Source organism: Oncorhynchus clarkii, chromosome 22, assembly GCF_045791955.1.
Source record: "Oncorhynchus clarkii lewisi isolate Uvic-CL-2024 chromosome 22, UVic_Ocla_1.0, whole genome shotgun sequence".
Lineage (NCBI taxonomy): Eukaryota > Metazoa > Chordata > Actinopteri > Salmoniformes > Salmonidae > Oncorhynchus > Oncorhynchus clarkii.
In genome coordinates, this window is record NC_092168.1 from 25,009,030 (window position 1) to 25,021,678 (window position 12,649).

At 42.6% G+C, this 12,649-nt stretch overlaps 1 protein-coding gene across 2 annotated transcripts in view; it reads right to left on the reverse strand.

The window, feature by feature from the left end:
• Positions 1–2,567: 2,567 nt before the first annotated feature.
• The window catches only part of LOC139380627 (myosin XVI), a 180,384-nt gene continuing 170,302 nt past the window's right edge, over positions 2,568–12,649 (reverse strand). The window contains exon 36 of one of the 2 annotated variants that reach the window (XM_071123511.1): positions 2,568–6,227. Coding sequence is in view for 1 of the 2 variants with exons in the window: in XM_071123510.1 (XP_070979611.1) it covers positions 6,048–6,227 (180 nt within the window). In the remaining variant the exon portion in view is untranslated. The remainder of the gene's footprint in view (positions 6,228–12,649) is intronic. The other variant, XM_071123510.1, reaches the window with a different exon arrangement.

A 12,649-nucleotide genomic window follows, 5' to 3' on the forward strand; every position in this document is an offset into this window, starting at 1 on the left:
ACAAGCAGCTACACATTACCACAAACAACCTCTGTTATCACCGCCTAGTCAGGCTGTGTGTGTATGTGTATGCGTTTGTACCTGTGTGGGCGTGTGAATGTACCTGTTTACAGAACTGTAAATACACGGCTGCCTTTGATGTTCTTTGAACAGTTTTCAATGCAGTGTTGAGTTCCCATGAATACTTGAGGCAATGCCTCACTTGACCTGAGGAGAGATGGCAATGTGGGCACGAGCCTGTGTGACAGCGTGAGTGTGTGTGTGTGTATGTGTGTAACTGAGTGTGTATTTCTGGCATCCTTTAACGGGTAATGACGCTGATGGCGTAACTCCCGGTAACCTGCAGAAAACCACAAATGACTTGCATGCTGGTTGATGTGTCACTACGTGCTAATCTGTCTTTCACCTTCTGTAATGTATACACAACATTGAGCTGGTTAACATTTTCATGGTGGAGGGTCTGCCTACACACACACAAACAAGTACATGGATTCAAACAAGGGAGCAGGTGCTCACGCGCACACAGACACCCACACCTCAGAGAATTCATAGATATACAATACACAAACATATGTAGCAACACCCAAACACATACACACACAATCCTGTGGCTACGGTTGAGAACAGGAACAAGTACATGAAGTCCCGCTATGACCTCCGCAGAGTCATCAAACGAGCAAAAGGACAATATAGGAATAAGCTGGAATCATATGCTGCGGTACCCGCAGCATGTGGCAGGGGCTACAGTCCATTACGGATTACAAAGGAAGACCCATCTGTGATCTGCCCAACGATGCCTCTCTACCAGACAAACGCAATGCATTTTATTCACGCTTTGACAATAACAACATCATACTGGGTGTGAGGACTAGCACCGACCCAGAAGACTGGGTGATCTTGCTCTCTGAGGCCGACGTGAGTAAAGTCTTTAATCAGGTCAACATCCTCAAGGCCCAATGGTATTCAGGGTGCCTTCTCAGAGCATAAGCAGAACAGCTGGCAGGCATATTCACGGTAATGTCCCACTCTGTGATCCCCACATGTTTTAAGATGACTACCATCATTCATGTTCCTAAGAACTATAAGGTTTCATACCGACTCCTGCCCTGTAGCACTCACATCTGTAGTCATGGCGTGTTTTGAATGGCTGGTTACGGCACACATCAACTCCATCATCCCAGACGCCCTAGACGCACTCTAATTTGCATACCGCCCCAACAGATCCATAGCCGGCACAATCTCAAATGCTCTCCACACTGCCCTCACCTACCAAGACAAGAGGAATACTTACGTGAGAATGCTGTTCCCTTCAAACTCGTCACCATGCTTAGGACTCTGGGACTGAACACCTCCCTCTGCAACTGGATCCTGGACTTCCTGACGGGCCAACCCCAGGTGGTGAGGGTAGGCAACATCACCTCTGACACTCTGCCCCTGAACACAAGGGCCCCACAGCGGTATGTTCTTAGTCCCCTCCTGTACTCCCTGTTCACCCACAACTGCATGGCCACGCACAACTCCAATGCCATCATCAAGTTTACTGACGACACAACAGTGGTAGACCTCATCACCAGCAAAGACGAGACAGACTACAGGGAGGAGGTCAGTCACATGGCAGTGTGGGGCCGGAACATCAACCTCTCCTTCAAAGTCAATAAGACCAAAGAGCTGATCGTGGACTACAGGAAACAAGGGGGTGAGCACGCCCCCATCCACATCGATGGGGCTCCAGTGGAGCAGATCGAGAGCTTCAAGTTCCTCAGTATCCAATTCACTAAGATCTTAAAATGGTCCACACATGTGCACAGTCGTGAAAAAGGGGTGACAGTGCCTCTTCCCCCTCAGGAGGTTGAAAAGGTTTGGCATGGGGCCCTCAAATCCTCAAAAAGTTCTACAGCTGGACCACTGAGAGTGTCTTGATTGACTGCATCACTGCTTGGTATAGCAATAGCACCGCCCTTGATCGCATGGCGTTACAGAGGGTGAACAGCTTCTATCCCCATGCCATAAGACTGCTAAATTGATAACTAAATATCTAAGAAAATGGCAACATGGACTATCTGAGTTGATCTTTGTATTGTAGTCTCTATGCACACTCACAGGCCCTACACACTATGCACACCAATCCTCCAACACACATACAAACACTAATTTGCTCACACACACATAATATGCAGATACATTTATTGAAACACACACAGCAGGTAGCCTAGTGCGGGCCATTATCCGAAAGGTTGCTAGTTCGAATCCCCGAGCCAAATAGGTGAACTCTTCCCTTATCCCGAAATGCTCCAGGGTCGCTGTCAATAATGGCTGATCCCTGGCCTTGAACACACTCTCCGAGGGTGTCTCATTGGGAGTGGGATATGCAACAAAAACACATTTCCATTTCACACCACCTATTTGTCCATCGACACACACACACACACACACACACACACACACACACACACACACACACACACACACACACACACACACACACACACACACACACACACACACACACACACACACACACACACACACACACACACAGACAGAGATAGAGATAGAGGACAAGGGAATGGGCACAATTGTGCTTTATTGCTGTACAGGTATTTATAAAACATTGGAAACAAAACATGAAACAACACATATATAATTCTGATTTTCCACAAACACAATGTATGCAGGTAAAATATACTGTATGTCTGTCAAAAAGAAGGGGAAGAAAACAACAACTATGAAAACAAGGCTGTGATATGCCTATGTGCTAAAATATGTATCATTGGAATACTGTACATGGACTGAGAACAGTAAAATGCCCCTTCTGCACTGGCTTTAGCACCAGACATCTGGTCTAGGAACCTTATGACAAAGAGAGGGAGACCTGACTATGAATGAAAAATGGCAGTACCTAGTTCTTTAGATCAGTTGTGAAGTCAGAAAACACATTGGGGATCGGGGTTGGGGGACATATGTGTGTAGCTTTTACTGTATTTTAGGAAGGGGAAACATGGTAGGGTGACAAGCGCATAGGAGACATGGCAGTCTCAAATGACAGTGTGAAATGGCAGTGTGAAATGGCAGTGTGACATGGCAGTGTGACATGGCAGTGTGAGACAGTGCAGTGATTCACAGTGTAAAGGGTAAAAGGATAGTCAAATATCAAGCGTTAACTGCCGTGCATCGGTGGGTAAGAGGAAATGATGAGTGGTCAGATCATGCAGAGAGACAAAGAACTAACATCCTGTCTGAAATGCCTTAAAAAAGTATGCATACCTCTTCATCCTCATCATGTTTTCACTGCTTCACTAAATCATTCATAGTAGTATGGGATAAATAGACACAATACAAAACAGGACGAACCTTAACCCTGTTTAGTGGTGGACCTCAGCACATCGGAGTAGGAGTGGTACACCTACCTATATGAAGTGATTTATTTTGTGTGTAGGATACTGGTATTGACTGGTACTGTCTCAATGTAAGTAGTGTATACTGTGTGCACTGTGGCAGCTCTGTCCAATAGTCATATGTACATGATGTAGAACTACAATATGACCAACTGTATTGTTCTATCCAGACGTGTTGTTTCACCTCCGTTCCAATCCTAAAGCATCGTCCAATCACATATAGACATGGTATCTTAACACTATCACTTTGAAATACTGTATTCCATTGTCGTTAGCAGAGCTTTGGTGTTCACAAGGTCTGGTTATGTGGCTCACTCCTAGTCAATGTTTGATGTGATCTTCGCCCAATTTCTGTAGAAAATGTAGTGTTTCTTATCACATACACACACTCACACGCACACACGGCTCAATCAACAACCAAGGACGCGCTAGTGATGGCGCTGCTAATTCCTAATACAGGATCAATCAGACTGTTGAAGGGTGATCAGTGTAAATGAGAAATCAATCAGAGCTATTGATACTTCCTGGCTTTTACAGTCAAACCAATCTTCTAAGAACCAACGACTTGCAGAGGCACACCCATCCAATTTACCATGGTCAGATTACCCTCCCCAATCATAACCGTAACCATTAGAGGGATGTTAAAATATCTGATCCTATATCAGTGGTTAGGGGCAACTTCTAGCTACTCCTTTACGATGTGGAAACCCCACCAAACATCAATATTGTGCAATTTATCATCCAAACAACCATCAGACAAATGATGGAAACCTCAGTCTTTCGCCACTGTAATATTGTCTTACAATGTCTTACAATGGTGTCGCAGGGAAACAAACAAACAAACTAAATAAATGCAGTATAAAGAAGTTTCATAGTAGTAGACAATCATTCCGCAAAAAAGGTGTTCACATTATAAAATAAACCTCTTCTCTTTGCCTCAGTCATTGCATTAAACCCAAGACAATCATATAATTATCCATCTGCCATATAGACAATTCTCCAAATCCCTTTCCATCTTCCCATTTCTGTGCTATTCTGATATAGTAAATTAAAACATTTGACAATTAAACATAGGCCATTATTTACAGGGAGGTTACCCTGGCAATGCCCACTGACCCCTACAGTATCTTGGAGGGGGTGTTGGGATATTGCAGGGTTTGGGAGGGAAATAAAGTGATTGAGGAGGATGGGGTAGCTTTACATGAGAACTCTGTTGTGCTCCAGTTGCATCCTTGAAATGTACAGAAAAGTGTACAGGCTCCTAACATTGATTTACACAAGATAGAACATATCAAATGGGACGCTAATATGAAGGAAGTACCATTGTGGTTTAGAGCTTATTTCTCTGAGATGTTTGTAGAATAAGTCTAGATAAGTAGTTAATTGAGGGACTGCGACAGATAGTTGTGCGTTGGTCATCTACACTGTTCTTTATTCAGTCTGTTTGTGTGCTCTACACAAACACATCAGTAAAATACATCAGCCATGGCTGAGGTTGACTGGCCTAGAGTCCCGTTGTATGGCACTAAGCCCAGTAAAAACCTTACAGGACATTGATACAATCTGATCACAGGTGATCTAGCTACATGAACTAGCTACTATGGCCATCGTTGTAAAATACAGCTCTGCTATTGTCTTGCCTAGTCAGTAATATCTGCCAGTGTTTTTTTTTTTTTACTGTTGTGGATGTTCTGTTCGCGCTAAAGCGAAAGGCTGTTGGCTATCTGGGGATGAAACAAGTGCACCATGGGATATCGCTGAGGTTTCCCTGACCCCTGAACTCTGAGCTATTGTTACCAGGGTTACAGAAGCACCTAAAGCACCTTGTAGCGTGAGGCTAAAGCGGTAGCTGATACCTGAAGGAGTCCAGAAGACTAGAGACAGGAGTTTTCCCTGGTCAGATCACATGGTCAGGAAAACCTCCTGGTCCTAGAGATGATAACTGGTCTGTAAGCCAGAGCAGTGAGGTTTAACACAGGAGATGTTTAAAGGCCTTGGCTCGCTTGTAAACTTCAGACATGTCTGGAGGGAAGGGTACACACATGTTCTGTTGTGCCCATAGGCACAGATCTAGCATCAGAGGGTAATGACAAAAACAGACCCTAGATCAGCGTCTAGGCCGGGGCAGCTTCATCCTAGTGCGCATCACACACCTGACACATATAACATCACACAGAGTGACATCAGCACCATGTTTTGGGGTTTGGGGTTTGGGCTGGGAGATGTTGCGTAAGCAGTAACTGCATGGTAGGCTTTGATAGAGAGAGAACGTGCACCATATTTACTACAGACAGAAAACACATAGGCAAACCTCATTCCACATAGCAACTATTGTATGTACAGTCCTCTCCTCTGTTAGCCTACATCCAGCTTGTTAGAGAGAGAGAGAGAGAGAGAGAGAGAGAGAGAGAGAGAGAGAGAGAGAGAGAATATAAAATGGATCCTGATTGCTGCTCTATTCCCTTTCTCCCTCTTTTATCTGTTAATGCTCTTGTGGGTTGGGCAGTCCTAGCCAATGAAATGCCTCTCTCTCAGACCTGTCCTTTGCCGAATGGGGTGGCAGACATGGGCAGGAGGGTGTGGCAGGAGGCAGACAAGAAAGGCAGTGTGAGACATGGAAAGTGGGCATATCCCAGTTTGGACATCCTCCCACTATGGAGAAGACTTCCTATTAGCCCTGACCAGTGTGGTGGGTTGGGTTTGTGGTGTTCCGTTGACGTCCCGTTGGTGCCTCCAGTCGGCCCGCCCCTCACACAGCGTCCTGCGCCAGCGGAGCAACTCCCCTAGGGTGGCAGCCTTGTCCCCCCCACATCCACGTAGACGCTGGATCACCTGGCGGAAGGAGAGGGGTTAATTAAATAATGTAAAAATGTACTAATGATCTCCTATCAATCTCATCCTAGAGAAAGCAATAAACAGACAGCATAGAGTACAATACAGTAAACTACATATGACCAGGGTGAGTATGAGTAAGATGCGGAGGGGTCTGTAATGACCAGCAGTGGGGTAATAGAGGAGGATAGGAAAGGGTCAATCTCAATGGGTCTCTAAAAGAGCTGGAGGAATACCTCTGATATATCTATCATATCCATATCCTGATCATGATATGGTTGGCGCAAGCCTCCACATCAGCTGAGGAGAAATAGGTCACACCGCAAGAGTAATCTGGGCCTGATCCATAATTCTGAAAGGAGCCATAATCATTGAGTTGATTCCCTCTCTGTTCACTCTCAGTGGGCCAGTTCCCTTCTAGGCCTTTTAGAATGGAGGCAGAGGAAATAAACCTGTGCTCATCAACTGTGGCCCACTCATATATCAACACTAACAGGGATGAAGGTGTGTGTGTGTGTGTGTGCTAGTGTGTTTGTGAGCTGGCAATGGGCTCTGACAGGATGGTGGCATGAAGCAGCAGCCCCTCACATACTTGCTTCACCTATAACCCCCCCCCCCCACCCCCCACCCCCCAGCCTCCCGTCAGTGTCTGGTCCAGCACGTCATCAGTCACCAGCCAGTCAATACGCAGGCAGATCAATCAGACAAGAATTCAAATCATCCACAGCCATTTAATGCCAGCGACCGACTAGCGACCAACTGATTGTTGCTAAGGGCAGAAACTGAAACTCCTCATATAGCTTTATCACTGTATAAAGGTTTTCAATGTAGTGGAGAAATGTCCAAAAATGTTTAGTCTAACCCCTTTCCCCTGGTTACAAACCCACTGTTTCACTGCCCTGGGTATAGAAGTGAACCTGTTGCGTTACTGCAGTAAACAGAAGCTAAGATACAGACATGCACACAGTCTGTGTTGTGGTTAAGCTATTGCTGCTATGCTGATGATGTTGAGGTGATGGCGATTCCTGTCTGTGTTTTCCATCTCTGTTCTGTTCAGAAGGGGAGCAGAGCGTCACAGCTAAATAAAACCACAGCAGGGACTCATACCGCAACATTTTCCCTGCACTACGCCAAGCACACAGTACAGCACTGACGTACTCTAGGAATCCAGGCCACACACACAAACGCACGCATGTACGCACACAGACACACACACACAAATGCACAGTAATGCGCGCACACATTGACAGACATATCCACACACATATATTGATAGCCTGTACCAGCACAGTGCTCAGTGACCTAATCTATAATTTACACATCCCTGCCAGGCTATTCTGAGCCATGATGCCAGGAACACCGGTTACTGGAACAGCAGACATGCACACTGTGTCCTACTGTCGTATGCACGTTAGGGCTGGGTGATATGGACAAAATATCATATCACAACAGTTTTGACGGTATTTGTCGGTATTTTATGTCTTTGAATAATAAAAGTTCTAAATATGCTTTATGAGTAGTTCATGACACTAGGGTGGCAACGCATAAATTATAAGTGACTTTAATGGGGGTTTCTCCATTTATCATGTTCAATCCAACTCCAAACAAAAACGTTTTTATTTTTTCATCAATTTCTGCATTTCCTGTACTTTTATTGTAATTTCAACACTGTGCCATGCAGCATGATATGGGCAAAAAATATAGGCCGAGTTAATTGTTAGCTGTTGGGATCATGGAAATACAATGATTATTCTAATTCTACAGTTAGAATATAGTGGGCAGCACCTTGAACACAATGTTGTTTTACATTACAACAAATTAATAAACCAGGGAGGAATGAATTGTTTCCAGGTGACCCTAATTAGATGTTATATGACATGTTTTCTTACTTCGTGTAGCTAGTTAGCTAGCTAGCCAACATATTGATGTTTCACTTATTACTCTATGATTAGATACTGTTAAACAAACATGTTTATCAAGGCCTACACCAGCACTGGTACCAGGTAGCGTTAGCTAGCTAGCTATGTTTGCGCTAAGTACATTTAGAAACTAACTAGCGATTAGCATTAGCGGCTAACACAAACTATTTTAGCAACACCTTGCTAAGAAAAGACAAACTATCAGATAGTAGTTTGCAGACAGTAAGACACACAAACGAATAGTGTATAGAACGCTTGTGGAACGCAGCATGTCACCAACATTGTTACATTCATCTGACCATGGAGAGTGAACGGCAAGAAAGTGCTTGTGACTCAGTGATCAAGCAACTGCTCTCTCCTTGAGTGAGAGGGGGCAGGGCTTGGTGTGGTTAGCGGCATGCAGCAGCAGGAGGAGAGGGAGAGAGATGACTAGTAGTAGCAAACAGAGTAAACTATAAAAATGGATATTAAACGCACCGAAGTAGCATATCAGTTAACAAAGCAAACATTGAAATACCATTATAGAAGTAAAAGTACAAAAAACTCAAACCGGTCTGTTCATCAATACCGATATATAGTAAATTACGGTATACCACCCCGCCCTAATGCGCATGCACGTGCGCACGCACACACAAGATAGAGATGCATGGAGACACATGAACAGACAAACAAACCCAATGACATTATGCTATTCACAAAGACACATTCAATAGTCCACAGTGACGGATTGTGATTCTATGACTCTCTCTACTCCTTAATGAGTGACATCAACCACATCTGGTAGTCTGATGTTACAGTAGCCATGGTAAAGATGATGCAATTAATTTCAGACAGACAGACAGACAGACAGACAGACAGACAGACAACTCATTCCTCTATTGATAGAATATTAAGTAATTTCGTTTTTCAAATGAGACAAACGATCAATTGCCACAACTGACAAGCACACATACAAACATGTTAAATTGAACACACACCCATACACTCAGACAGACACGCAAGAACACGAACACACACACACTCTCTCATTTTATCTCTATATTTCTCTCTCTTGCTCTCTTAAATGACTCCTCCCCTAGCGAGAGACGGGTATAAAGCAATATGGTAATAGTATGGTAATGATATGGTAATAAAATTATACTCTGGGATGAACAGTGGTCATTCTCAGCTGTCAATCAAAGGTTAGGGGTGGCCAACTCCCACTGGGATAAAACACTGGGGAAGCAGTTTAGAACAGAAAAGCCAAGGGGAGAAATCAAAAAGAACAACATGGACCAGTACACATCAACTGATAGGTTTAACAGTAAAATAGGTTGAACAGTGTTTTTTTATTTACCTAGCCATTTTATGTGCTTGTATCTCAGGGATTCTTAAAAGTTGGGAAAATCATTGTCCGGCAGGGAAACTTTATTTTTATAGTTGGAAAAATTCAGAATTGTTGCTTAAAATGCATATTTAGGGGAATTTTATTTAATTACATTTATTTAATTTGATTTTTTTTGTAATTTTCAAAATATTTTCAATATTATTCATTATTCAATTCTAAAAACAGTCAAAAAATAATAATGACTGATAAAGGATCTCATGTAGTTTCTTGCAATAGCTCTCTGTGATTCCTAAAAAACGTATCTAAAATCCTAAATGAATCAAAAATGTGCAGGGTCAGTTATACTATGACAACCTGTTCTTCATCTCCTGATAACATGTAGCACATCAAGACAATGCATGGTCCTGAAAGTCCTCTACTTTTGATTGGTTTAAACAAACAATACTGAAATCACCATGGTCACAACCATAATCTGTCAACTCCAATCATCCTTATAGATTAAGATAGAATATGATTTACGGTTCAGCTATGTTACATTTAATTAGGTTTTAGAGTCATAAAGCAACTGAGGAAAAACTAAATTGATACTAATTTGTCAACTCCGTAAGATTTAGTCTAACATCAACTCCGTCAGAGTGCTGTAAAATCTGATAGAATGGTTATTCTTATTGGGGATTTTTAAATGAATAATTTTCCACATTTTCCAAATGTTTATAATAAACATATTTCTAGAGGCAAAAATCAGTTTTGAGTATCAGTTGTCAACTCAATCAGAGGCTTGTCAACTCTGTCACTGATTGCTAACACCCCTACGATCAATAAATATTCCTATCACTGTTCTGCAACATACGCTTAAACTATTGGAGTATTTACTAAGGGATAATTGCTTTATGAATGATGTTTCATGTTATGAATCTAGAAAAACATACCAAAATGCTATCGAAATTAGCCCTGAAGCATTATATAGTGCTATAAAACAAAACAAAAAGAAGTTTGGAGATTTGTATTACATATTTGAATAATCTGATGTTAGAATGAAACAATGACATCAATCCAGTTTATTGCATTTTATAAAAAATAAACAATCCTTGATGTGTATTTGCTATACCGTATATATCTGTATCTAAATCCAACAAACTCAACTCTGGACCTCAAAGCCAGTTTCACTGCATTTTTTAATTGTTCCCCTCTAATTAAGGACTGATTTAGACCTGGGACACCAGGTGTGTGCAAATAAGTATCAGGCAGAACAGAGAACCAGCAGGCTCCGGACCTCGTAAGGTAAGAGTTGAGTACCCCTGATCTACAGTTGAAGTCAGAAGTTTACATACAGTCGTGGCCAAAAGTTTTGAGAATGACACATATATTAATTTTCACAAAGTCTGCTGCCTCAGTTTGTATGATGGCAATTTGCATATACTCCAGAATGTTATGAAGAGTGATCAGACGATTTGCAATTTATTGCAAAGTCCCTCTTTGCCATGCAAATGAACTGAATCCCCCCAAAACATGTCCATTGCATTTCAGCCCTGCCACAAAAGGACCAGCTGACATCATGTCAGTGATTCTCTCGTTAACACAGGTGTGGGTTTTGACGAGGACAAGGCTGGAGATCACTCTGTCATGCTGATTGAGTTTGAATAAATGTCTGGAAGCTTCAAAATGAAGGTGGTGATCGGAATCATTGTTCTTCCTCTGTAAAATAATGGTTACCTGCAAGGAAACACGTGCCGTCATCATTGCTTTGAACAAAAAGGGCTTCACAGGCAAGGATATTGCTGCCAGTAAGATTGCACCTAAATCAACCATTTATCGGATCATCAAGAACTTCAAGGAGAGCGGTTCAATTGTTGTGAAGAAGGCTTAAGGTTGCCCAAGAAAATCCAGCAAGTGCCAGGACCGTTTCCTAAAGTTGATTCAGCTGCGGGATCGGGGTACCACCAGTACAGAGCTTGCTCAGGAATGGCAGCAGGCAGGTGTGAGTGCATCTGCACGCGCATGAGGTGAAGACTTTTGGAGGATGGCCTGGTGTCAAGAAGGGCAGAAAATAAGCCACTTTTCTCCAGGAAAAACATCAGGGACAGACTGATATTCTGCAAAAGGTACAGGGATTGGACTGCTGAGGACTGGGGTAAAGTCATTTTCTCTGATGAATTGATTTCTTATTGTTTGGGGCATTGTCTGGAGAAGACAAGGTGAGCGCTACCATCAGTCCTGTGTCATGCCAACAGTAAAGCATCCTGAGACCATTCGTGTATGGGGTTGCTTCTCAGCCAAGGGAGTGGGCTCATTCACAATTTTGCCTAAACAGCCATGAATAAAGAATGGCACCAACACATCCTCCGAGACAACTTCTCCCAACCATCCAGGAACAGTTTGGTGACGAACAATGCCGAACAATGCCTTTTCCAGCATGATGGAGCACCTTGCCATAACTAAGTGGCTCGGGGAACAAAACATTGATATTTTGGGTCCATGGCCAGGAAACTCCCCAGATCTTAATCCCATTGAGAAATTGTGGTCAATCCTCAAAATGCAGGTGGACAAACAAAAACTCACAAATTCTGACAAACTCCAAGCATTGATTATGCAGGAATGGGCTGCCATCAGTCAGGATGTGGCCCAGAAGTTAATTGACAGCATGCCAGGGCAGATTGCAGAGGTCTTGAAAAAGAAGGGTCAACACTGCAAATATGAACTCTTTACATCAAATTCATGTAATTGTCAATAAAAGCCTTTGACACTTATACAATGCTTGTAATTGTACTTCAGTATTCCATAGTAACATCTGACAAAAATATATAAAGACACTGAGGCAGCAGACTTTGTGAAAATGTATATTTGTGTCATTCTCAAAACTTTTGGCCACGACTGTACACCTTAGCCAAATACATGTAAACTCAGTTTTTCACCATCCCTGACATTTAATATTCGTAAAATTCCCTGTCTAATGTCAGGTAGAATCTCAACTTTATTTTAAGAATTTGAAATGTCAGAATAATAGTAGAGAGAATGATTTAATTCAGCATTTATTTTTTTCATTACCTTCCCAGTGGGTCAGAAGTTGACATACACTCAATTAGTATTTGATAGCATTGCCTTTACATTGTTTAACTTGGGTCAAACGTTTTGTGTAGCCTTCCACAAGCTTCCCACAATAAGTTGGGTGAATCCTG